Raw genomic sequence first — 27,840 nt, 5'->3', positions numbered from 1 at the left:
GGAGGTAAAGCGACAAGTGTAGCATTTCTTGCGGTTGCATCAAACTCATATACTGTTCAGACCCATTGACTGACCTTTCCCCTGTCCCTATGTAAAGTCACTGAACAACCAGTTGCAGTTTACCAAAGTTCCACCCGTACAGATCACACAGCAACCTAGAGATAACATGATTTGTGCAGATTATTCACACAGAGGGTGCTGAATCTCCTGAATTCTCTGGCCCAGAGCCTTGTGTGAGCTGGAACATTGTTGGTGTTTACTGAAGATAGATACAAAATACTGGAGTAACAGCAGGGCAGGCAGCATCTCTGCAGAACATGGATAGGTGACCTTTTGTCAAGACGCTTCTTCAGACCATATACTGACCGATTGCTGCAAACATTTTAGAACATAGTACAGTAATGGGCCCTTCGACCAATAATCTTTGCACCATACACAATGCCAAGTTAAACAGATCTCATTTGCATATACATGATCCACATCCCTCTATTCCCTGCACTTCCATGTGCCTATCCAAAAGCCTCTTAGACGCCACTATAGTATCTGCCTCCACCACCACCCCAAGCAATATATTCCGGGCACCCACCACTCTCTGTGGGGAAAAAAACGTGCCATACACATCTTCATTAAAGTTTGCCCCTCTCATCTTATATCTATTGGCTCTAGCGTTAGACATTTCCACCCTGGTGAAATGGTTCTAACCGTCTACCTTATCTATGCCTCTGAATTTTATATTCCGGATTTATACTGCGTTTCCGATATTTGCACGTTATCTTTTGGTTTAATACTGTTTGGGGACTAAAGCTTATACATAAGGCTTCATAATTGGTGGGAAAGATTTAAAAACAAAAAGCATTGCAATTTTCTGAGCAGCAGTAACATTGGTGGCAATTCGTCAGCGAATCAAACGAACGGCCGGAGGGCAGGGAGCATATATACCGGATAGTGCCAGTGAAGCGTTGTATAAAGAAGCTCCCACTAAACAGCGCCGGCCGAGTCTTGCTTTTTTTTTAAATTTAGTTGGGTGCAGGCGTCTGGGGGGTAAACCCGGGCTAACCCAATTGGGATTGGTTAGGGGTTGGGCTGGACAGCGAGTTAGAGTTAAAAGTTGCTGGATAGTCGGCTCCCGAACACAAATAGTTTGAGGGTGAGGTTTCCTCCTACAGCCGGCCGGGGGAGAAGCCGTCTTAAGTGGCAGTGAGAGCCGGGACATGTACTCCGTCTTGGGGCCGGGGAGTGTGGGCTGGGTCGGTCTTTTCTTATTCCAGCTCGCCCTGCCACAAACTCTGCCAGGTGAGTCTATCTCTCTCCGTCTGTCTCTGTCTCTCGATATATATCTATAGATAGATATAGCCGGGCAAATATGTGTGTGTGTGTGTATATCGCTGCGACTCCAAACAAATTTACCGCTGAAGGGAGACACAAAATGCTGGCGCATCTCTGGAGAGAAGGAATGGGTGACGTTTCGGGTCGAGACCCTTCTTCAGACTGACCACAGAACATTACCACAGACCCTTTAAGCCCGAATGGCTTTAAAGCGCCGTCCCGCTGACACAAAACTCGATCCACGCAGCTGAAAGTGAACTCTCTGCTACTTATTTGTTAACGAGCCCAATAACGAAGCAGTGAAGTTTGTCACTTCTCAGTAAGTGTCTGGACACGAGATAATGTCTTACTCTACTTGCAAATGTTTTGTAGGTAACAAACTTCTGCGGACAATCGAACCCAGCTTTAATCTGTTTAATTTATTTCTTTAGCGGAGGGCTGAATGCATTGTTAGATTTTTTTGTTGCAATTTTTTGCAAGAAAAGGAGCAGCATAACAGAATATGTGATCAACACACACACACACACCCCACCCCCCAACACCACAATGCTGTTGAGTATCAAACCTACAGTGTGTTTATCGAGACACATACTCCAGCTCTTCGTGACTATCTTCGGTTTAAACCAGCATCTGCAGTTCCTTCCATCACAAAGTGTAGGAGTAACTCAACTCAGCGCGTCAGGCAATGTCTTTGGAGAAAAGGAATAGGTGACATTTCGGGTTGAGACCCATCATCACCAGAATCTGATGAAAGGTCTCGACCTGCAACGTCACCTATTCCTTTTCTCCAGAGATGCTGCCTGACCCCTGAGTTATTGCAGCATTTTGTGTCTATCTTGCTGTAAACTGTAGTTAGCACTGGGATAGGTGATTGGTCTAACATTGTGTGTGTGCTGTGATTTTAGTGTGCTACTGCCAGAGGCTACATAGTGAAAACATAAACACAAAATGCTGAACGTTGGCAGGATTCGGGGAGACCCAATAGAAGTAGTATATAAAATAAAGTAGATGATCAAAACCTTTTGCCCAGGGTGGGAATATCAAATGCGAGAGTTCATAGCTTGAAGGTAAGAGGGGCAAAGATTAAAGAAGATGTGGAGGGCAGTTTCTTCACACAGAGGGCGGTGAGTGGCTGGAATACACTGCCAGGGGTGGTGGTGGTGGCAGATATGACAATGGTGTTTAAGAACCTTTTAGATAGGGATATGGATCATGTGCAGGCAGAGGAGAGTTTAACTTGGCGTCATGTCCTCCCCTCTCCATCAGTCTGAATAAGGGCCCCAACTGAAAATGAGGTTTGTACATTTCGCTCTGCAAATGAACAGGGTACTGATTTGGAATGATCGGCCATGATCATATTGAATGGTGGTGTTGACTCGAAGGGCTGAATGGCCTATTCCTGCACCTATTTTCTATGTTTCTCTACATCAGCTATTCAATGTAATTGTCAAAGCATCCAGTCATTGGCAGACTCTTCCATGCTAGTGGTGTGTGTTGTGGAGGCAGATGTTTTGCTGTAACTACAACACTATAATGCAGTAACACTATATTCTGCAATCTGGTATTTTTCTCTTTACACTATCTGTTGCACTTGTGTCTGGCTCGATTGAACACGTATATATAGTATGGTTTAATAGCGCATGAACTGAAGCTTTTCGCTGTATCTTGGTTGCAAGTTCTGATAATAAACCAACTTGTGGTCTGACAACTTTGCAACCAATCCTGCTTGGTGTATGTGAGGCAGTGGTAGATGGTAGGCTCTATCTACTGTGAGCAGTTTCTAGTAGCACAAGGAGACTTTAATAGGCAGCGAGAGTTGTGCAGGGAAATCTAAAAGGGACAATGAGCAGCAATGGGTTTTTTAAATTGTCACGTGTGCACTGTACAGTGAAATTCTTTTTGCATAGATCACACCTGCACGAGTCGCCATATGTTGGTGCTATTTACCAAAAGAAAAAAAGTCCACAGTCTGGGCCATGTGCTGGATATATTGCCCCAGGCTGCTGCAGTTCAGTTCAATTTATTGTCGTGTGTTCTGAGGTACTGTGAAAAGCTTTTATTGCGTGTTAACCAGCCAGTGGAAAGACAAAGTGTTTAAGAAAGAACTGCAGATGCTGAAAAATCGAAGGTACACATAAATGCTGGAGAAGGTTTCGACCTGAAACGTCGCCTAGTTCCTTGCTGCTGCACCCGCTGAGTTTCTCCAGCATTTATGTGTACCAGTGGAAAGACGATACATGATTACAATTGAGCCATTCACTGTTTACAAATGCAAGTTAAGGGATTAATATTTAGTGCAAAGTAAAGTCTGAACAGACATAATCCATGGGTCCCCAATGAGATAGATAGTAGTTCAGGACTGCACTTGTGGTTGTGTAGGATGGTTCAGTTCCCTGATTACAGCTGGGAAGAAACTGTCCCTGAAACTGGAGGTGTGTGTTTTCACACTGCTATACCTGTGGCCTGATTGGAGATGGGAGAAGAGGAGGTGGCCGGGGTGCGACTCATCCTTGTTTACACTGGTGGCCTTGCCGAGGCACCGTGAGGCATAAATGGAGTCAGTGGAAGGGAGGTTGGTTTGTGTGATGTTCTGGGCTACCTCCACATTTTGCTGCAATTTCTTGTGGTCTTGGATGGAACTTTTCCCAAACCAAGCTGTAATGCATCCCGATAAAATGCTTTCTACGGCGCATCTGTTGAAGTTGGCAACGGTTGTTGGTGACATGCCAACCACCTCCTCCGTTGCCCACGACCGGCTCGGCCCGTGAACCGACATCCCTCTCCTTGCCCAACCGCCTCTGTGTCCCGGGTGCGTCTCCTGTAGCTGACCTTGAAGGCGCTGGAGGCAACACACCGGTCCCTCTCCCACTACCTGCTCTTCGAGTCCGTGGCTGCTGGCTCCCCGCTGGATCTTTGCCAATGCATCGCTGGGTCTTGCTTTGTGGAAACTGATCCAACTGCAGTCATCTAGTGGGCGGTTAACTGGACAGGGGTATACCAAAAGCTGAGACTGGATGTTAAACTCTGGTCAAGTTCATGATTCTAGAAGATAATGGATGACCTAAACCATTTATTTAAAATTAAAAAAAAAAAAAAAAAAGTACTGGAGCAGTTCAGCGGGTCGGGCAGTACCTCTGCAGAACATGGATAGGTGATGCTTTGGGTCAGAAGAAGCAGTCCTAATCTACTGTCTACCTCATTGGTGACACTTGGGCTATCTTTGATTGGAGTTTACTGGCTTTACATTGCACTAGGCATTATTCCCTGATGTAAATTTGTTGTTTCTGCTTACCCCCCACCACCCCACTTGTTGGGCATTGAGTGCCTTCCCTCCTGTGTTGCTACCAACTAGGGTGGAGTGGGGGAGGGGAGGGGGAGGGGGGGGGGGGAAGAAATCTTTAATTTAGTGAGACAGTGTGGAAACAAGTCCTTCGGCCCATAGAGTTCATGCCAATCCGCAATCACCCCTACATTAGTTCTATTCTACACACTAGGGACAATTTACAGAAGCCAATTAACCTACAAACCTTCACATCTTAGGAGTGTGGGAGGAAACCATAGCACTCCGAGAAACTTTCTCCCTGAACCTTTCCAATCAATGTTCTATTTAAATACTTGCCTCTACAACCACCCACTGTGTGGGGGAAAAAAGAGTTACCTACTGGGTTGCTATTAAATCTTTCCCTTCTCACCTTAAACCCTTGTCCTCTGGTTCTTGATTCCCCTACCGTGGCTAAAAGACTCTGTGTGCTCACCCTATCTATTCGCCGCGTGATCTTGTACACCACTATAAGATCATGCATCATCTTCCTGTGCTCCAAGGAATAAAATCCAATCCAGCCTAACCTCTCCCTATAGCTCAAGCCTTCAACTGCTGGCAACATCCTTGTAAATCTTCTCTGCAACCTTTCCAGTTTAATGACATCCTTCCTGAAAACAAGGTGACCAAAATTGAATGGGTAATTCCAAGTGTGGCCTCGACAATGTACAACTGTAATGTGACTATAACTTTATACTCGATGACAAAATGACACAGTGCTGGAGTAACTCGGTGGGTCAGGCAAAATCTCTGGAGAACATGGATAGGTGATATTTAGGGTCGGGATCCTACAGGCAGAATCTGTCCATGTGCTGGAATGTCTGGACTTTCATACGAAGAAAGACTGGATACTAGGCTTGAGGGGGGATCTTATAGAAACTTACAAAATTCTTAAGGGGTTGGATAGGCTAGATGCAGGAAGATTGTTCCCGATGTTGGGGATGTCCAGGACAAGGGGCTACAGTTTAAGGATAATGGGGAAATCCTTTAGGACCGAGATGAGAAAAACATTTTTCACACGGAGAGTGGTGAATCTCTGGAATTCTCTGACACTGAAGGTAGTTGAGGTCAGTTCATTGCCTATATTTAAGAGGGAGTTAGATGTGGCCCTTGTGGCTAAAGGGATCAGGGGGTTTGGAGAGAAAGCAGGTATAGGATACTGAGTTGGATGATCAGCCATGATCATATTGAATGGCGGTGCAGGCTCGAAGGGCCGAATGGCCTACTCCTGCACCTATTTTCTATGTTTCTATGTGATGTCCTCTAGCACTTTGGGTCTTTTTTTGTAAACCAGCATCTAGTGTAGTGTAGGAAGGAACTGCAGATGCTGGTTTAAACTGAATATAGACACAAAAAGCTGGAGTAATTAAGCATCACTGGATGGAAGGAATGGGTGACGTTTTGGGTCGACCTGAAATGTCACCCATTCCTTCTCTGCAGAAATGCTGCCTGTTCCGCTGAGTTACTCCAGCTTTTTGTGTCTGTGTAGTTTAGTTTATTGTCACGTGTACTGGGGTGCAGTGAAAAGCATTTGTTGTATGCTAACTAGTACAACTGTTTAGCATACAATGCAGAAAGACAATGCACCATTACAATCGAGTCATCCACAGTGTACAGATACATGATAAAGGGAGTCGCATTTCGTGCAATGTAAAGTCTGATTAACGATAGTCCATGTGTCTCCAATGAGGTAGATCTGTGGTTCCTTGTTTCTATGTTCATTGCCCTGACTGATGAAGGCAGGCATGCTATAAACCTTCTGAGCCACCCTATCTACCTGTGATTCCACTTTGAGGGTGCTATGTATCTGTGCTCCTTAATCCTTCTGCTCTACAATACTCACCAGGGCCCTACCATTCACTGCGAGGGTCCTGCCCTGGTTTTGATTCCCAAAATGGAGCACCTCAATCGGAGTACGGAGGGAAAGCTGCTTTGGGCATTCACGGCACATTACAAAATGATGCCACGTTTGTTGTGAAATGGACACAGTAGGGTCCTGTGACAGAGGCCATCATGATCCAATTACTGCACAGTCCTTCCACCCAACCCCAGCCCTAGAAATGGATGTCTATGCATTGTCCATGCTGAATGCCTCTATAGAAACCCTCATTCCTACCCCATCAGGCGACACGTTCCACAGCAGAACGTGTGAAATGGGGCATTTGTAAGCTTCATTGGGTGAGCTTGCTCTGGCGCCATTGACATTTATCCATGGATGTGGTTGTCTGACCTCTATTAAAGGCATCCAATGTATTTGCAAGCTTCAGTTGGGCGTTCTGTGTATGTTTACTGTGACATCCCTCGAGGGCTTGCAGTGATGGGGAAGTGGGCCTGAGGGGGAGAAAAGGCTCAATATGTTGTTCACGCTGTGGCATCTTGTTTTTGGGTTGTTGACTGACTTCATGCCACGGGTGTAATGTCTGAAACCATTTGTAAGAGTGTGCATTCCTTAATCTTGCAGCAATGAAGCAGTGTTCTTTGGCTATTGAGCTGCCAACTTGAAATTGATTAAGTTTGTGAATGAGGAGCCATGCAGCATAGAAACAAACCCTTCGGCCCAACTTGCCCCCGCCAATGTTGAGCATGACTCCCCATTCTCACCTGTCCCAATTTGGCCCATATCATGTAAATATTTCCTATCCATGTACCCGTTCAAATGTATTTTCAGTTTTGTTATTGTTGCACCTGTCCACTAGCAGCTAAAATAGACAGTGCTAGAGTACCTCAGCAGGTCAGGGAGCATCCCTGGAGAACATGGATTGGTGATGTTTTGGGTCAGGACAATTTAGCAGCTCCATCCATACACCCACCACGTTCTTTATGGGAGGGGGAGAGTAGGGAGGTGAAGTTACCCCTCAAGTTCCTATAAAATCTTTCCTCTCACTTAAAGCTATGCCCTCTGGTTCTTGATTCCCCTACCCGGAAAAAAATACTCTATTCCTCTCACGATCTTCTACACCTCTATAAGATCTCTCATCCTGCTGGACTCCAAGGAATAAAGTCCTAGCCTGCCCAACCTCGCCCTGTAGCTCGGGTCCTCTGGAAGTTTAATGTGCCCTAATTGGGTGCGGAGGGGGAATGGAGGGTGTATATTACTTAATCTTGCAGCATTGTCTTGTGCTTGGGTTAGTTGCTTGCTGTGCTGTGTGCCTGAGTGGGTTTCTGCTGCCTCTTCAGAGCTCAGTCTGGTTGCATCTGGACTTACTTGGAAATCCAGAGCCAGCTTGCACATTCTTTGTGTAATTCCTAACCATAAGATTAGGCTCTAGTTGTCATGTTTCATTTAATAGATGGTTGCTCATTACTGTACACCTCACAGTGTCAGCATAAAATTACTGGACTTTTTAGAACAAGTGTGTAGTAAGGAGCTGCAGAAGGTTTGAAGAAGGGTCTTAACCCGAAACTTCACCCATTCCTTCTCTCCAGAGATGCTGCCTGTCCCGCTGTGTTGCACCAGCATTTTGTGTCTACCAAGAAACTGCAGATGCTGGTGTACACCGAGGATAGACACAAAATACTGAAGTCACTCAGCGGGCCAGGCAGCATCTCTGGAGCAAAGGAATAGGTGAGGTTTTGGGTCGAAGAAGTAAAGGGCCTGTTCCACTTGGCCGTCATTTATGCAACAGGCTGGTAATGACTGACGAGCGACAGTCGCACGCGTCATCATGCGTCCGCACAGCCCTCTGGAGCACGTGACATCATTTGAAGATAGACACAAAATGCAGGAGTAACTCAGCGGAACCAGCAGCATCTCTGGAGGGAAGGAATGGATGATGTTTCGGGTCGAGACTCTTCTTCAGTCTGAAGAAAGGTCTCAACCCGAAACGTCACCCATTGCATCTCTCTAGAGATGCTTCCGGTCTCGCTGAGTTACTCCAGCATTTTGTGTCTATCTCCAATCATCTTGGCCCCGCACTGGGAGTAGGAGTGGGGGCGGATCCGGATCCGGATCCGCAACGGCCATGAGCCCCAGGCCGAGCTCGGTGAACGTTTGCCTGCTTCTGCTGCTGTCGGAGGTGAGAAGTTGCACTGTGCCAGGGTCTTGGGCCTGTCCCACTTTGGCTGTCAGTTACGCGACAGGCCGGTAGCGCGCGAAGATTTAGTGCAGGACAAAGTCCACACCCCACGCCACTCTACACTCCTCCACACCACTCCATGCACACGTCCTGCGCTACCCACACGCTACCCACACGCTAGCAGGTCGTGTAAATGGCGCACAAATGACGGCCAAGTGGGACAGGCCCTTAACTCAACCTGAAACTACACCTATTAATTTTCCCCTTGTTAGAACAAGATTGGATTCAGAGCTTGAAGTGAAACCATGGGTCATAACTAATATTCAAATGTTGAACATGTCCTGGTTTTATTAAACTATCGCTTTGCTTTTAGTGTGAAATCGATTGCCAATTATGACTATGTGGAAATGTAAAACTAATTTTTAAAATTGTAAACTCGCCCCTAAGCAGTGTGACCTGGAGATAAAGCATCCTCTTGTGTAGTCATCCAAAGGCACATGATCCAGCATTGGCTTGTGATATCTCAGCTACACAGTGTTAGAAGTTTCAGCCTGTAAAACTGAGACATTGTTCTCCAAATTGAATTTTTTTAAATGTTTTAAGATGTAGCGAAATCCAAATATGTAAAATTCTGTCACAAGTTGTGTATAAAATCATGAGGAGAATAGATAGGGTGAATGCATGGTCTTTTGCCCAGAGTAGGGGAATCAAGAATTAAAGGGAATAGGTTTACGGTGAGAGAGGAAAGATTTAATTGAAACCAGAGAGACAACTTTTTCATACAGAGGGTGGTAGGGAATGAGCTGTCCGAGGATGTAGTTGAGACAGGTAAAAATGCATTTATATATTAGATGGAATGGAAACATTTTATGGGATATGAGTCAATTATAGGCAAAAGGGATTAGCTTAGAAGGGGCATCTTGATTGGCATGGAGCCGTTGGACAGAAGGGCCTGTTTGAGTGCTGTCTGAGTCTGACTCTAAACCAGCTGCTTTAATTCTGAAGAAGGGTCGCCACCCGAAATGTCACTATCCATGTTCTCCAGAGATGCTGCCTGACCTGCTAAGTTACTCCAGCACTTTATGTCTTTTTTTGCAAGCCAGCAACTGCAGTTCCTTGTAACCACATCCCACTTTGTAAATCTCTTGCGCAGGTCAAACGGAATTTGAACTCGGAAGGTTTCAGGAGATAACTTTAATTAGGAACATGTCGTTGGAAGCCATTATGTTGAACATTCCTGAGAACGTAACATTCATCACCATTCAAGTCCACGCCCAGTATGCGGACATGACTCTCTCCCTCAAGGTATGTTTGGATTGTGGGAACACTGAGAATTCATCTTCCTCAGCTTGGATTAACGGTTCTGTATCCAACTTGTATCATTACTTGCTTTTCCCTAACTCATCCCGATCCTTGGCCACATGCTAACTCCTTACCATTTGCCCATTGCTACTTAGAGCTGTACAGCTTTGGCCCACTTTGTCCATGCCGACCAAGTTGACGTATTGGCCTTGTCCCATTTGCCTGCATTTGCCCCATAGCCCTTTAAATATCTTCCTCTCCATATATATATAACCAAATGTCTTTTAGAAGTTAGCAGCATATTTGGCACACAAATTGTGAGCCGAAGGGTGCGTTCCTGTGCTTTACTCTTCTATGTTCTAAGTCATAATTAGATCTGCTTCTCCAGCTTCCTCTGGCAGCACATTCCATGCACCCACCATCCTCTGTGTGAAAACGTCGCCCCTCAGTTTCTTATTAAATCTTTCCCCTCTCACCTTAAACCTATGTCCTCTGGTTCTTGATTTCCCCTACCCTAGGTAAAAGACTCTGTGCATTCGCCTCACACCCTCCTGTGCTCCAAGGAATAAAATGTCCTCGCCTGCCCAACCTCTCCCTATAGATCAGGCAGACATGTTCTGGCAACATCCTTGTGAACTTTCTCTGCACTCTTTCCAGCACCAACTGCTGCCTTTTGATGCTAATCAATTGAAGCCACAACCTGCAAGGCGGTAGCTTTGTAACTGTGTGGCTTTGGCTGAGTGGGAGGAAACGGGACCATATGACAGTCTGACGTGGGGTTTTACTGGAACATGAAACTGTACAGCACATCCACGGTGGTGCAGGCCAAGTCATTGGGTATTTTTAAAGCGGAGATTGATAGTTTTTGATTAGTAAGCGTGTCAAAGGTTACGAGGAGTAGGCAGGGGAATGGGGTTGAGAGGGAAAGATCGATCAGTTGTGTTTGAATGGTGGAGTAGACTTGATGGGCTGAATGGCCTTATTCTGCCCCTATGACTTAAATTTGATCTTATAGTGGTATATGATCTTATGTGTCAAGGGTGTTTAAATGTCCTATATACCATCCATGGATCAATGAAATTCTTATGTCCGGTAGCTCAACAGGCCCATTAACACAACAGCACACTGTTCTGATCTATAATAACCAACAATACAATAAATTAATAACCATAATAGTGCAAACCATAAGTCCATAGAAACAGCACAGCACAAAAACAGGTCCTTTGGTCCACAATGTATGTGCAGAGCATGAAACCAAAACCAACTCTTATCTACCTGCACCTGATCCATTCCCTGCATATCCATGTACCTATCCAAAAGTCCGTTAAACTCCACTATTGTATCTGCCACCACCACCACCCCCCCCCGCCCGTGTGTTCCAGGCACCCACCTGTGTGTCAGAGGGGGAAAAAAATGCCCCAAACATCTCCTTTAAACTTTGCCCCTCTCACCTTAAACCTAGTGCAAAGAAAGACACAAAACAATGAGAAGTGTGGAATAGTCAATCTTTTTCCCAGTTTAGAGGACACTAATGAATAAATGAGTGATTTATGAATGATACTTATTGTCACATGTACCTAGGTACAGTGAAATGCTTTGTTTTGAATGCAACCTGGGCAGTATACAAGGTTTTATCAGAGTGGTAGTTATATGGAACGAGCTGCCAGAAGTGGTGGTCAAAGTCGATGCGTTGTATTTGGACTGGTACTTGAATACAAACCCATCGTTGACAAATAGCATTCATACAGATGTGAATCACGGTCGGCATGGGCAAGTTGGGCCGAAGAGCCTGTTTCTGTGTAGGAAGGAACTGTAGATGCTGGTTTACACCAAAGATAGATACAAGATGCTGGAGTAGCTCAGTGGGTCAGGCATCTCTGGAGAAAAGGAATAGGTGATGTCTCGGGTCGAAAGGAGGATTTTGACCTGAAACATCACCTTGTCCTTTTCTCCAGAGATGCTGCCTGACCTGCTGAGTTACTCCAGCATTTTGGGCCAGTTACCCGTGTTCCACAGTTCTGACTGATGTGAGAAATGTGAAGCAGCCTGGTTAGAGCAGCCAACTCTCACAGACATTAATGTGCGGTTGACTTAATTTTCACACGCCAATGTCCCATTTCACTCGGGCAAAAAGGAGGAACTCGGCAGGTCAGGTAGCTTTTGGGGGTGGGGTGGGGTAATTAACACAATGTTTTGGCTCCAGATCCTTCATCTGAATAACCCATTTCACTGTCTAATCCTTTCCTCTTATTCCAGATTCCTGAAAATGTATCTTCAACATTGAGTCCTGACCCAAGCTTGCTGCTCAGCCTAAAACCAAGAGAAAGTACGTTCACGTGGCACCTCCAGACCCAGGCCCAAAATGTCACTGCAATGTCCGTCATTCTGCCCTACACAGCACGAGGTTGGCACGCTTTACCTTGTATCAAGTTTGTGACTTTGTTTTTAACGTTAAATATTTTTGCCAGGGCAGCCAACATTGTGTATCTCATTGCACACTAGAATATTGCTCTGGTACTAGAAAAGAAATTGGCTTCTGGTTAATAGTTAGGATCATGAGTTTGCACCTGTTTTTTAAACGTGGGGCTATAGTCTTGTGGACTGCTTGAAGTGGAGTCTTGATCAACTTTCGCCATGCATTTAGACTGGAAACAAAGCACTTAAAGCAGAGACTGAATCAACGTAGGAGCAGAATTAGGCCATTCAGTAATGGTCCGTCGAATCTACTCTGCCATTCTATCATGGCTGAGTGTTCACTTTATCTATGCCACCCATGAGTTTGTACACCTGAATAAGGTCACTTCTCGGCCCACTATGACTTTATTTCAGACTTTAGAGATACAACGCGGAAACAAGCCCTTTGGCCCACCAAGTTTGCATCGACTAGCAATCATCCCCTACACTAGCACTATCCTACACACTATGGACAATTTACAATTTTTTTTTTTTTTTTTACTGATGTCAATTAACATACAGACCTGCTCATCTTTGGAGTGTGGGGGGGAAACCGGAGAACCCAGAGAAAACCCACTCGGTCTCAGGGGCAAACTTCGTACAGACAGCACCCGTAGTCAGGATTGAAACTGGGTCTCTGGTGCTGTAAGGCAGCAGGCCTACCGCTGCGCCGCTGTGCTTCGAAGAAAATGTTCCAGCATAAAAAGTAACATCCTGCTGTGCAGTGTTTGACAACAAATCAAATTGTTTGCCTAGAGCATCTTTGCTCCTGTGGTGTATGGCGTTTGTTTATTGCTGTGTGGAAGGCAAGATTCAATAACACCTCTCACTCCTTTGGCAGATCCTGTACCCGGTGGATGCAGCCTGGGGTCCAACTTGACAATTGATCCAAACGTACACTTGGAGTACAACATGTATGAAGCCACGATCAGTTTTGCTCCGGCAAATGTTGGCTACACAAGGTATGGTCACTTTCCAGGTTTTTAAAAAAAATGATACGAAGTGCCTGGAGTAACTTGGCGGGTCAGGCAGCATTTCTGGAGAACATAGACAGGTGATGTTTTGAGTCTGGACCGTTCAGACTGATTGTGGGGGGGGAGAAAGGAAGCTGGAAGAGAAGAGGGGCAGCACAAAGCCTTCAGGTAATCAGTGGATGGACACAAAATTCTGGAGTAACAGGGAGTAAAGGCAACATCTCTGGAGAAAATGGATGGGTGATTGTTCAGGGAGGACCCTTCCTCAGACTGAAGAAAGGTCTGGACCTGAAACATCACCTATCTCTTTTCTCCAGCGAATGGTGCCTGACCCACTGAGTTACTCCAGCACTTTGTGCCTATCGTTGGTATAAACCAGCATCTGCAGTTCCTTTATTACATTAGGTAATAGGTGGATACAGGTGAGGGGGGGGGGGGTGGCTTTGATAGGCAAATGGTTGGAAAAAGGCCAGAGATGAAAAGACAGATGGTCAGAAACAAAGGATAGAAGTAAAACCTTTGTCACTTTTCATAGAAATATAGAAACATAGAAATTAGGTGCAGGAGTGGCCATTCGGTCCTTCGGCCAGCACCGCCAGATCATGCCATCCAACTCAGTGACCTGAACCCTCTGATCCCCTTAGCCACAAGGGCCACAGCCAATGAACTGTCAACTACCCTCTGCGGCAGAGACAGAGATTCAGGATTGGTTTTAAGTATCCTTAAGCTGTGACCTTGTCCTGGACTCCCCTTCTTCAGGTAGTGAATTTGCCCCTATCATCAATGCCATGAATATCATCGATGCTGCTTTGCAAAAGGGAGCTTGCATTTGTGTAGCATTCTATGTGTTAATGACACAAAGCTGCCAGTAATGGAGGTGAGGAATAGACAGTGAGTCTGACTGAAAGTGTGCAGGAGCTACAAAAGGGGAGACATGAGGAACTGCAGATGCTGGAAACTGGAGCAAAACAAAGTGCTGGAGGAACAGTGGCTCAGGCAGTATCTGTGGAGAGAATGGGTAGTTTGAAGAACGGCCCTGAACTGAAACATCGCCTGTCCATTCCCTCCACAGATGCTTCCTGAGCTGCTGAGTTGCTCCAGTACTTGGTGTTTTGTTAGAATAGCTGACATTGACATTGACAGCCTTGAGCTCTGGAAGTGAAAGGAAAGTGGAGTGGGGACGGGGAAACTCCCCTCCACTAAACCTTGGACAATGAAGCTGTGGCAATAAAATAAATGACAGCAGATGTTGTGAGTTTAATTGTGAAGCGTGGGTGGGAAGATGTCCTTTAATGATTCATCTCTTAAGAATGTCATATTTCCTTCAGACGGCACAATGACAGATGTGGGCTGGTCCTGTCTAGAGTCGGGAATAGGATTACTTTATTGTCACGTGACTAGGCACACAGTGAAATTCTTTGCTTGCATACACAATGTATGCAAATAGCAGCCACCTATGATGCTGACAAAGTTTCAAAGCAACAAAGGCTCCTCCTTTTGTTACCCCCCACCCCTCCCCCCCACACACAGCGGTTCCCCCATGCCGGGTCCTCCTTTGTTCTTCCCCTCCCCTCTCATGGCGATCCTCCACACTCTCATCGACCCGCAAGGCTTCACTGCTGCCGAGGCCTCACCGCTGTTGACGTCCCACTTTGCGCCTCTGTGGTGCCGACCCGGGCCCCAGCCATGGGCTCTGTCGGCTGCTCCGCTGACCCAGACTCTGACCGACCCGAGCTTCTATGCGGAGATCCGGGAGGCATTAAGACCGTGGCGCCTCGATAAAGGCCTCCGGTTGCGTTCCCAGTCCACAACCGCGGCCCGTCGGGAAGCCTGTCAGTCAAACAGCATGGAAACAGGCCCCTCAGCCAAACTCATCCGTGCTGACCAAGATGCCCCATCTATGCTGTCCCATTTGGCTTGTATCCCTCTAAACCCTTCCTATCCATATACCTGCCCTGCCCCTTATCTCTGCAATTCTTGCCCCAATCTGCTCATTCTTGCACGAGGTTATTGACGAGATCATTCACTGAGTCTGAAGCTGTGGACTAATCACCCATTGCATAAAGCTGCTCCAGGCGAATCCCAGAGGGAGTGCCACACTGCCAGCGGTGCTGAAGATGGTTGGAAGATTCAGCACGGACACAAACACCAGAGATGCCTTGAAATTCACCCTCGTGCATGGGGCGACACAGTGGTGCAACAATAGAGTTGCTGCCTTGCCGCACCAGATACCTGGGTTCCATCCTGACTATGGGTGCTGTCTGTACAGAGATATGTTCGCCCTGTGACCGTGTGAGTTTTCTCCGGGTGCTCCTGTTTCCTCCAACATTCTGAAGACTTGCAGTTTAATTGGCTTTGGTACAGATTGTAAATTGTCCCCTTGGGTGTAGGATAGTGTTAAAGTACGGGGATTGGCAGAAGGTTCTGTTTCTGCACTGCATCTCTAAGCTAAAAATAAATCACTAAGTACTTTGGTTTTGAAGACTACAATGTTTACAATAATATATTCCCCTTTGCTCTACCTATTGTACTCGAGGTTGACTTGAAATTATTAACTCGTTCCTTTACACACTGATGGTCGCAGTATTTTTTTTTTTTGGTCTCCTGGATTGCAACCTCTGTCTGAATGATGACCAGTGCTGCCCATCTGTCCTGCCCCACTGTTCAAACAACAGGGCTGTCCTCTGAAGACGCAGTCAAACCTGCAGTCAGCCAAGGCTACCCGCGGTTTGTCATCTACTCTCAACTGGGGCATCATGATGCAGCTGGGCAAGTCATCAGTGGGACCACACTTGGAGCAGTGTGCTCAGTTCAGGTCATCCATCGAGAGGAAGGATGTCATTAAGTTGGAAAAGGTGCGGAAGAGATTCACCAGAGGTTGTTATGTGGGCTTGAGTTATAGGGAGAGGTTGGGTAGGCTGGGACTTTTTTCTTTGGAGTGTAGGAGGCTGAGGGGTGACCTTACTGAGGTGTACAAGATCATGAGGGACATGGATAAAGTGAACGGTCATAGTCTTGTTCCCAGGTTAGAGGATTCTAAAACTAGAGGGCACTAGCGTGAGGGGAGAGATTTAAGAGGGACCTCGGGGGCACCATTTTCACTAGGCAGTAGTGCGAATCTGGAATGAGCTGCCAGAGCAAACGGTATCCACGTACAGCTGCGATGTTTAAGAGATTTGGGTAGATATGTAAAAATGAAGGGTTTAGAGGGAAAGGCAGGCAAATCGGACTGCCAGGATCCCAACTTGGTTAGCTTGGACAAGGATAACTGAACACATTGCATCGAGTGTGGCCTCACCAACGTGTTGCACAACTGTAGCTGGAAGGGTTGCCAAACTCACTCCCAAATAAGGGACCAAAGGTCAAAATAAGGGACAAATTCCCAATGGCCATTCGTTGACTGACTCGGCTGTGGCTGAGTGAATGATGAGTTGGCCCAGGTGCTGGTCTGCACACAAAGCCCAGCCAGTGGGCCAGCTGAGGAGTTTTGGCCTAGGCGACATTGTGTACAAAGTCCGCCCCCCCCCCCATCCAACTTGTGAACCGATGATCGGCCATGAGAAGGAGGGTTGGTGGTGTTGGCGTTAAGCAAAGGTCGGACAGCTGGCCGGGCTGCCGACCAATGGGATCACGGGTGAGGCGCTGCTGCTGCACTCCATGGTCTACACTATGTCAGGATGGGTGAGGCGCGGCCGGAAGAGGCGCTCCGACCCGACAGTCCCCTCGACCCGAGTAGTAGCAGTCAAACACGGGACAAGGGTGGTCGCGTATGGGACAAACCAATTAAGCCCAATGTACGGGATGTCGCGGCTAATACGGGACAGTTGGCAACTCTAATAGCTGGTCCTAATTGACCATTTTAGGCCTACATCCTCTCGTAGTAGGATGACCAAAACTGAACACAACGCTCCAAGTGCAGCCTCACCAAATGGAGTGGAGCAGAACTGATGAAGTGAGCATTTGTTGTTGCAGGGGAGCGGCTCCACCTACATGCGAGGCCACTAGACAAGCACCCCACTGGCGGCTCCAGTACAACGTCTACCAGTATTTTCTTCCTGAGGGTGATCTGTCAGAGACGGTCCTCTTTGCTTCTCTTCAGAAGATGGCTGAGGTTCATCAGGTGGAAGCCAACGGAGTCAAGGTCTGGTGTGTGTTTGTCATTCCTTGCCCTGATGTCCAAATGGAATTCACCCACCATCTGTTTGGTGTCATGCATAGCAAGGCGGGCCAACAATGTTTTAATGATTGTGTAGATGGCCCACAGTTTGAACTCCAAGAAAATTCTAAACACTTTTTAGTAGAGCAAATAATGGAACTGCCAGACTTTGGATTTCTATTTGAAAAATTAACAAGCTCTGTAGAAGACTATAATGCTTGCAATAATATGTTGAAGTTAAAGTTATGGTTTAGTTTTGTTTATTATCAACTGCATGATGTCGCCAGGACTCGATGACCAGACGGAGAGGTTGAGCAAGCTAGGGCTCCATTCCTTAGAGTGCAGGAGGATGAGCGGTGATCACTAGAAGTGTACAAAATAGTGAGAAGAATAGATTGGGTAAACGTACAGAGTCTCTTGCCCAGAGTTGGGGAAATCGAGAACCAGAGGACATAGGATTAAGATGACGGAGGAAAGATTTAATAAGAATCTGACGGATAACTTTTTTTACATAAAGGTTGGTGGGTGTATGGAACGAGATGCAGGAGGACCTAGTTGAGGCAGGTACTATCGCAATGTTTAAGAAACATTTAGACAGCTACATGGATAGGATAAGTTTTGAGGGATATGGGCCAAACGTGGGCAAGTGGGACCAGTGTACATGGGCCATGTTGGTCAGTGTGGGAACGTTGGGTCGCTGGGCCAGTTTCCACACTGGATGACACTGTGATTCGAGTTCTGTGCCTATCCACCTGCCCTGTCACTAAACCACTTCCCTTCCGTTCCAGCTGTTCCAGCTGGGTGGCCAAGACGAGACCAGCATCAGGGTGACCTCCATCCGTGGGCAAGGAGTGATTTACAATGTTATTGTTAAGGATCCAGAGATGAACACATCCGCGGCCTACACCCTCGTTCACATGTATGGGTGTAGCTTCACCGCCAAAGTGGACAACTGCTACACTCTGAGTACGTATCACACCTAACATAGGATTGATTTAATTTTACAATTTATGAGATACAGCGCGGAAACAGGCCCTTTGGCCCACCGAGTCCATGCCAGTCAGCGATTACCCTGTACACTAGCACTACCCTACACACTAGGAACAATTTACGTTGCTTTATCAAAGCCAATTAACCTTTGGAGCGTGGGTGGAAACTGGAGCACCCGGAGAAAACCCACGTGGTCGCAGAGAGAATGTGCAAAATCTGGGATCTGGCTTTGATGCACCTGCTGTCCTGTGTGTGTTTAAAAATAAAACTCACCACGTGCATCTCCTTTAAACTTTGATAGACACAAAAAAGCTGGAATAACTCAACGGGTCAGGCAGCATCTCTGGAGAGAAGGAGCAGGTGACATTTTGGGAAACTTCACCTCTGGGGAGGGGAGGGGGGGAGTTGTTGGCCAGATGGTTGGACAAAAGTCAGAGATGAAAAGACGGATGGCGAGAGACAAAAGGATTGACCATTTTGCCCATCTCACTTCAAGCTGTGTCCTGCCACCATAGATGGTTAGGCTGCTGATGGCCAGCAGTCTGCAGTGGGCTGGGAGTTGGGGAAAGGAGGTGAAGAGAATTACTCTGAGACTGTGGACAGACCCAGGCACCTTGGAGATGGGCTTGGCCTCTGTCAACACACTCCAAAGCTGCCGCTTATTAATTGGAACTCTTGCATTTGGATACTCACCCACGAATGTCTTTTCTTTCCAGGAAGCAGTTCAACAAGGATATTTTTTGTACTTGTCGGACTCTATGGATTGTTCATTTGCTTCTTTGGGCACCAATACCTGAAAATAGGTGAGTTTGTGTCGGGTCCAGAGCAGGCTTCCCTCGTGTGCTGCTCCAGGTAATCTTGCCTCCACTATTCTGCTTTGTTGACGATGAGCATTGTTATAAAGCAAACTGCTGTGGCCCCTCATCTAAAGAAAGGACTGGTCGTTGTTTCATTAGCTTCATTATTGGGTAGGCATCAAAGGGCAGGTTATGTTGAGCTTGGGGCATGTATAGATAGGGTGAATAGAGTCTTTTGCATAGAGTAGGCGAATCAAAAACCAGGGGAGATGGGGAGACTGTTTAGTCGCCGACTAACCAACCATGGAGCAGGTAGCACGGGATTACATGGTACCCGTGGCGGTGGAAACTTTCTCCCCCCCCTCCCTCCCGACCTGACCAGCCAGGATGCCTTGCTCAAAGATGAATCAGCAGTGTGGAAACAGGCCCTTCGTCCAAGCTGACCAAGCTGACCAAGATGTCCCATCTAAGCTAGTCACATTTGCCCATGTTTGACCCATAACCCTCTAAGCCCTTCCTGTCCCAGTGTGTTTAAATGGTCTTATTGTACCTGCCTCAACTACCTCTTCTGACAGCTTGTTCTGTACATCCACCACCTGCTGTGTGGAAAAGGTTGCCCCTCAGGTTCCTATTAAATCTTTCCCCCCTCACCTTAAACCTATTTCCCCTGGTTCTTGATTCTTCTACTCTACCCCAAAGACTCTGTGCATTCACCCTATCTATGCCCATTGTGATGTTGTACTCCTCTATAAGATCACCCCTCATCCTCCTGTGACACAAAGAATAAAGTCCAAGCCTGTCCAACCTCTCCCTCGAGTCCTGGCAACATCTTCTCTGTAGAGGCTAGGGAAAGGTGTGGAGGATACAAGCGAAACATGGTATTTTAAGTACCAAATTTCTCTGCTGTTGCTGAAACAAGGAACTGGAGATGTTGGTGTACATAAGGTGCTGGAGCTACTTAGCGGGTCAGACCGCATCTTTGGAGAAGGGGGGCCTTTTGAGTGGGGACCCATCTTCAAACTGATTGTGAAGTTGGCGGAAGATGAAAACTGGAGGAGAGGAGGGTCAGGACAGAGCATGATTGGTGGAGCAAGAGAACAGAGGCAGGACTAAGTTATCCACTGTTATTGTCTTGCACGTGGCACTGTTGGTGGTGCAGCGGTAGAGTTGCTGCCTTCCATCGCCAGAGGCCTGGGTTCGATCCTGACTACGGGTGCTGTCTCTCCGGAGTTAGCACGTACACCCCGTGACTGGCGTGGGGTTTCTGTAGGTGCACTGGTTTCCTCCCACATTCCAAAAAACGTATGAGTTCGTAGGCTAATTGGCATGGTAAAATTGTAAATTGTCCTAAGTGTGTGTAGTATGGTGTCAGTGTAGGGGGTCGCTGGTTGGCTTGGACTCTGTTGGCTGAAGGGTCTGTTTGTGTTGTGTTGCAGGTCTCTTCTTCTTCGGATTTATAATCCTGGCGTTTCTCTCCTTCGTTCTGATCATGCGGACATCTTCCCTGGGCTACAGCGGTAAGTCAGTGAACGGCCAGTGCAGACCGCTTGAATCTAGTGAATGTGAAATGAAAACCACTCGCTGCACAGTCTCCATTATTGGGCCTTAAACTGAGGAGTTCAGTGTTGGTCTTTAGAGATACAGAGTGGAAACTGGGCCCTAAAGATTCATTACTCTCAGAAATCACCTCCAGACCAGACTCTCAAATGTACAGGCTTAAGGTGAGGGGGGAGAGATTTAGGATGGACCTCGGGGGCAACGTTTTTTACTTAGAGTAGTCCGTATCGGGAATGAGTTGTCGGAGGATACTATAGAAGTAGACACAATTAGGACATTTGAAAGACATTTGGTCATGTATATGGGTAGGAAGTGTTTAGAGGGATATGGACCAAATGGGTCAGCATGGACAAAGTTTATGTTCATAGGTTATTGGAGCAGAATTAGGCTGATGCATCTTTCCCTGTCAGCCCAATTCTCCTGCCATAACCCCTGACACCCGTACTAATCAAGAACCTGCCAATCTCTGCATTTAAAATATCCATTGACAGCCTCCATAGCTCTCTGTGGCAATGAATTACACAGATTCACCACTCCCTATAAGAAACTCCTCCTAATTTCCTTTCTAAAGGTATGTACTTTTATTCTGAGGTTGTGGCCCCTGGTCCTAGACTCTCCCACTAGTGGAAACATCCTCACCACATGCACTCTATCCAGACCTTTGGTGGGCTGAAGGGCTTGTTTCCATGCTGAATAGTTTTGTGCCCAACCATGCTAATGCAAGGGTTTGGAGGGGGGGGGGAGCCCAGAAATGGAGGCCTTGCTCTAAGCAGTGGTCTCGGTGCACCTAAAGGTTTGAGTTTTCGTAAACATCGAATAGAAAGCATAACTCATCAACTAGCTTAATTGTTTTAACCCTGACCTGCCTCCTTCAAAGACTGATGCGCCTAGGTCTGTCCTTGTAATTGTTTTTCTGAGTCCACTTCATCTTCCTCGGGTCTGTATTGTGATTTCAGATCAGCCACATAGACTGGGATGCAGTGAAATTCCTTGATCACCTGAAGCCCAGAGTAAACTGTATACGTACTGTAATGATAGAACAGCAATAGATAAGTGTACAAAACAGCAATATGGTTCAAGATTATAGTGTGATCTGAAGTAGTGCAAAAATATTAAAGTACAGTACTGGACTAATACCTAGAGTTAAAGTAAAACATAATGCACGACAATGCCACAAATTATATTCTGTACTCGATCTTTCCCCTTGGCTCTGCCCTTTTGTACGTGAGTTTGACGAATGCATTTATGTACAGTATTATCTGATCTATTTGGATAGCATGCAAAACAAAGCTTTTCACTGTACCTTGGCGCATGTGACAATAATAAACCTGAAGAACACAAAGTGCTGGAGTAACTCAGTGAGTCAGGCAGCATCTCTAGAGAATATGATGGTTTGGGTCGGAATCCTTCAGATTGATTGTACGGGGAAAAAAAGCTGGAAGGAGCAGGAGGGGCAGGATAAAGCCTGGCAGAAATGTCACCCATCCATTTTCTCCAGAGATGCTAAGTTACTCCAGCACTGTCTCATTTTTAATAATGCTGTGGTGGTCCAGGGATGTTTTAACCTCTTTTGTGTCAATGGAACCACACTTTTGGCATGGTCTTCCTGAACATGGTCTTCTTGTTTCACCCAGTGGTTCTAAGTCTGACGAGTGCCTTGGGTTACGTTGGGGGAGGATTGATGGTCGTTATCTGGTGGCGCTTTGGATCGGTGCCCTTGTCCATGCTGCTGATCGGGTTGGTGCTTGGATTCCTGCTCTCCTCCATGGTCATCTTCACACCCGTGGGTGAGTTATTGCGGAGTATACAGATTTGAATCTTTGCGTGGTGAAATCCCTTGAGCCCTCCTCTAATGTTATTACCGTAACAACATGGGCGGCACATTGACCAACGGTAGAGTTGCTGGCTCGCAGCGCCAGAGATCTGGGTTCAGTACTGACTAGGGGTTCTGTCAACAGAGTTTGTGCCTTCTCCCAGTGACTGCGTGGGGTTTTCTCCGGTTTCCTCCCACACTCCAAAGACATGCAGGTTTGTAGGTTAATTGGCTTCTGCAAATTGTCCCTAATGTGTAGGAGAGAACTAGTGTACGGGTGATCGATGGTCAGCGTGGACTCAGTGGGCCGAAGGGCTTGTTTCCACGCTGTATCGCTAAACTTAAAGTCTAACATTATAAGATTAGATTGTGAATTCAAAGTTTAATGCTGATGAGCCTTTGCTTTTTCTGCCTTTCTCAGGAAACTTCAAGGTGTTCCAGGATGATTCTGTCTTCTGGGTGACGTTTATGGGTCTGGCTTTGCTCGTTCCCCTCCTTTTCTTCAGCTGCCCGCGAGTTGTGAGTGTTGTGTTGGGGCTTTCTAGGCCATCGTTCAAAAATAAGTTGATTTTGTCGGGGGGGGGGGGGGGGGGGGGGGGGAGAGAAATGTTAGAATCAGGACACTTGAGTTGTACTCATTGTCCAACAGAGCTAATGACTGAAGTAGACACAAGGACCAGCAGATGCTGGACTCTAGTTTAGTTTTAGTTGGGTTTGTTATTGTCACGTGTACAGTGAAAAATCTTATTTGTTCTGTCTTATCCAGTCAGCAGAAAGACTATACATGATTACGAACAAGCCAATGACACTGTACAGATACAGGATAAAGGGAGTAACGTTTAGAATGAAATGCTGCCGTTGGAGTAGAGGTTTAAGAGTGGAGCGATAGTGATGAATGATTGCATATCACTTCTGGGACCAGCTGCAGAGAGTCACCTGGGTTGGGCTCCATCTTGGATATTTTTTTCATAAGCAATACACAAAGTGCTGGAGAAACTCAATTGTACTGTGGAGAGAATGGAGAGGTGCCTTTTCAGGTGCCTTCTTTCAACACAAAAGTCTGAGGAAAGGTCCCAATCCAAAACGTCGACTGTCCAGTCTCTCCAAAGATGCTGCCTGACCTGTTAACTCGTCCAGCATTTGTATTTTTGCAAGATTCCAGCATCTGCACTTTCGTGTATCTCAACAAAATATGTATAATAAAATATCAGCTATTCTTGGTAAACTAGACCATGATGGTGCTAAATCAAAGCCTGTGATGGTTCAGTGCTGAATGTGGGTTGTGCAGGCTGGTTCAATAACCTGATCATTCATATGGGTAATGAGGTCACCACTAACACAATAACAAATAAGTGATATTTTCGCATATCTAATGTAAAGATTTGTCTTCTAAAGATGGCAAAGTGACATCACAGCTGTTTGAGCCACTGCCTCGCACCTCCAGAGCACCGGGTTTGATCGCGGCTACCGCTGCTGTCTGGAGTTTGCAGGAACGTTTGCGTATTTTACACTATCTGCTGCACACATGAATGGTACGATTTGACTGGATAGCACGCAAAGAGGCGGCACACTGCTGCAGTGGTAGAGCTGCTACAACGCTGGAGACCGGGGTTTGATCCTAATCTTGACAGAATCCCTGTCTATTTGGAGTTTACATGTTCTCCCTAAGTCTGCATAGGTTACCTCCAGGTGCTCTGGTTTCCTCATATGTCCCAAAGATGTGCAGGTTTTTTGTAGGTTAATTGATTTCTATAAGTTTTCCCTCGGTGTATAGAGTGTGGATGGGAAAGTGGAATAACATGGAACAAGTGTAAACGGTTGATCGATGGTTGGTGTGTACTAGGTTGGCTGAGGGGCCTGTTTACCTGCTGTATCTCTAAACTAGGCTGAGAATGCATTCATGACCACAATTCTCTGTTCTGTTTTTAGTTGAATATATTGGCGTGTGGGATTATTGGCTCCTACGCAGTGATCCTTGCGATCCACACCTTTGTGTTCACCAGCCTTGCCTACATCACACTCAACATCCTCAAACGAGCCCTGAATGATGACTTCAAAGTCGCCTACTCAAATGTTCCTTTCCAGAAAAATGGTAAGCTTGGAGTGAGATCCACTGGGTTCCTGGTTTGAACTTTGAGGGACTAACATGTGATTGAGAGATGGGTAGGAAGAGGAGGTCTACAGAATTCCCTTTACCATCTTCTCAACTGCATCATAGTCGGGAGAGGTTTATTGTCACATGTCACATTATTAGTTGGAGCTGCAGCACGACAGGTTTGTGACCAAATTCAATAGATAATATATAAACAAACAAGGTTCAATAAATAAAAACCCAAGATGTAGGTCCACCACTTTTCTCTCGGCAACTGGTGGTTCAGCATCTCCTTTAATCTGGACAAAATTACAAGAGTGCACTTCAAATCCAACCCTCCTCCTCCCCCCCCCAGAAATATGCCAGAAGTGTGGCACCCAGGCCGGGTGAGGCAGCTGTTCTCCGCCTCATCGGGACTTCTGCGGCCGATCAGCAGGTCGGATTTGCTCCATGCGGCCGGAGCTCTGGAACTCCTTTCGTTCCAGTCGGCAACTTTCGAGGCCGACTTTGCGGACCAGTATCTGATGCCATGACCTCTGGTCAGCAAAACAGATTTTAAAAAAGCCAGGTTCTGGACCCAAAGGTTCCAGAAAATCAGTGGTGGAAAGTCTAAAGTCCCAGGTGCAACCAAGGCAGTTCATGGTTTGGAGTTTAGATGGTGTTCATCATGTTCAATAACCTGATGGTCTTTGGAAAGAAGCGACTCCTGAACCTGGATGTTCGGGTCGTAGTATCATACAGCACGGAAACTGGCCCTTCGGCTCAACGTGCCCATAAGATCAGCTTTGATGGGACATCTTTGTCTGTAGGGATGTGTTGGTCTGAAGGGCCTGTTTCCATGCTGTTTCAGGTGAGAGTACTATTGCAGCATAGTTATCTATGTATTATATAATCACAGATGCTATTGTGTCTTTTTATTTCTCCTTTATTTTATATGCAATGCAGACTTCATCTTGATATCGGTGTGGATGGTCTTGCTGGTAAGTGGAGTAATATTCCAGTTTGCCCGTGAGAAGGATGAACTAGTCTTCCCACCTCATCCATACCAAACCTGGAAACGGGATCGGGAGCGCCGCAAAACCAACGTCTTGGACCCCAGTCACCATGTTCCACCCATCAAGGAGCGGGTGAGGAATGCACTGGCTACCTTTAACCAACTCTTCATCAGACAACAGCCTGTGGGCGAACAAACGCCGCTGCTCCTGTAGACTACCGTTACAAAAAATCAGCTGCTCTTGGAACAAGACCTGCCAATTCTTCTTTACCTTGTATAACCAGATGGCAGGCGGACATTCACGCACACTTGCTGTCTCCAATCCAAGAAGAAGCTATTGTACGTTTACCATTTGCTAAATTTCTTTGGACTATCCCGAGAGACTGATTAATTGGCAAGCGAGGATGAAACTGACACTTGTCCTGTGAAGCTTGAAGTTCAGCAGGTTCTTTAAAAAAAAAAAATGTTAGTGAACCAAAGTATTGGTGGTACAACATCACCGGAGACTGAATTACATGGCCACTTTGCACATTGTTAATATTGGTACTAATACTACCCTTGGAAAAGTGAAAACGTGTTTCTCTTTCCCAAGGTCTAATGTTTGTCAAAGTTGTCAGGACAAGTGATGTACAAAGATAACATTAAAGGCACACACACTTGTGCAATGGACACATAATACCTCAATTAGCTCTAGAACAACATTTCTGACCTAAGTACTAATACAGTTATATACTACAACGGTTATCCATGAGATATTTTTGATCTTTAGCTTTGGCATCAATTTAAATGTTTGCATTAGAGATTTAGTCTGAATGTTCCATAAAAGATAACTGTTTAAAATATTGAAACTATGCAGTACCTTTTTCTTGCCCACAATACCTTCACCTTGGAGCAGTCCTTTCTCCAAACCCAACCCTGTTCTGTACAAACAATACACACAAAGTGCTGGAGTAGCTCAGCAGGTTCAGACTCCGGGCATCCAGAGATGCTGCCTGACCCACTGAGTTACTCCAGTAGTTTGTCTATCGTTGGTATAAAACAGCATCTGCAGTCTTTTGTTTCTACAATGTGTTCTGTACAAGTTTAGCACAGCCCACGACTGGCTTGGAAGGAGAGGGATTCTAAAGGTGCGGTTATGTTGACTTTGCCCTCCATCCCAATTTAAAGCCCCTGTTCTACAATTGATTTGGAAGGGTGGGGAGGAATGTAGCCTTTCCTTTACCTAGATTTGGTTTAGTTGTGGAGTTATCCGAGTAATTCTAGCATCGATGTATGTGAATGTTACAATCTTGTTTGGAATATTGTTAACACTTGAAGGAATTTCTATTTTGTATAGATTTTATACTGTATATTAATAAAATTTGATTATAGTGTCTCTGGGTCCCCGCAGAATGTTCCAAATGTGATTTGTGACTTTCACCTGAAGGTGTATAGAACAAGTGGGGAATTTATAGGGTGAATACATAGTCTTTTACAGAGAAGGGGAATCCAGAACTTGAGGATGTTTATAGTATTGGGTGTTAATTCTGTCCGGTTGAACATAATGTGAACACTGCCTGGGTTCAAATTGAGGACCAGTCTCAGCCATGTCACCCTCTCCATCAGACAAGAGGTACAGAAATGTGATACCTTCAGATTCAGGAAGCTTCTTCCCAGCTGTCATCAGGCAACTGAACCATCCTATCACCAAATGACGTGGTCCTGACCTCCCATCTACCTCATTGGGGACCATTGGACTATCTATAAATCAGATTTTACCTTGCACTATACATTGTACCCTATCCTGTAGCTGTACACTGAGGATAGCTTGGTTGTAATTGTGTATAGTTTCTGCTGACTGGCCAGCACATGACAAAAAGCTTTTCACTGTACCTCAGTGCATGTGTCTATAAACTAAACTGTCATTAGTCCAAGTTTTTGAATCAAAGGTCAATTACATTTGAATTAGTGATTCTATGTGCTGCTCTTCACCCTAGCCAGAAGGAATGGATGTGCTTGCAAATCCATGCAAAATTCAGGGAAGTTGGTGCTTTCATCGATCAGGGCAATT

At 46.1% G+C, this 27,840-nt stretch overlaps 1 protein-coding gene across 3 annotated transcripts; it reads left to right on the top strand.

Annotated features, from left to right (window-relative positions):
• Positions 1 to 949: 949 nt before the first annotated feature.
• Positions 950 to 27,162, top strand: tm7sf3 (transmembrane 7 superfamily member 3). Of its 3 annotated transcripts, none has more exons than XM_055650516.1 (12): positions 950 to 1,293; positions 9,815 to 9,966; positions 12,220 to 12,367; positions 13,259 to 13,379; positions 17,364 to 17,532; positions 18,345 to 18,513; positions 19,254 to 19,340; positions 20,771 to 20,851; positions 22,526 to 22,678; positions 23,126 to 23,223; positions 24,634 to 24,796; positions 25,742 to 27,162. In XM_055650516.1, exons 1-12 carry the CDS (start codon positions 1,212 to 1,214, stop codon positions 26,002 to 26,004), a joined length of 1,686 nt encoding a protein of 561 aa, XP_055506491.1. In that variant the 5' UTR covers positions 950 to 1,211; the 3' UTR covers positions 26,005 to 27,162. The 3 variants fall into 3 exon arrangements, with proteins under 3 accessions (XP_055506491.1, XP_055506490.1, XP_055506492.1); XM_055650515.1 differs by having other exon boundaries at positions 952 to 1,293; positions 18,336 to 18,513; XM_055650517.1 differs by lacking the exon at positions 950 to 1,293 and adding an exon at positions 8,534 to 8,661 and having other exon boundaries at positions 18,336 to 18,513.
• The last annotated feature ends 678 nt before the right edge of the window (positions 27,163 to 27,840 follow it).

The sequence above is a fragment of the Leucoraja erinacea genome, chromosome 19, assembly GCF_028641065.1.
Source record: "Leucoraja erinacea ecotype New England chromosome 19, Leri_hhj_1, whole genome shotgun sequence".
Taxonomy (NCBI): domain Eukaryota; kingdom Metazoa; phylum Chordata; class Chondrichthyes; order Rajiformes; family Rajidae; genus Leucoraja; species Leucoraja erinaceus.
The sequence above is the reverse complement of the archived record's forward strand: the minus strand, read 5'-3'. Positions and strand labels throughout refer to the sequence as shown.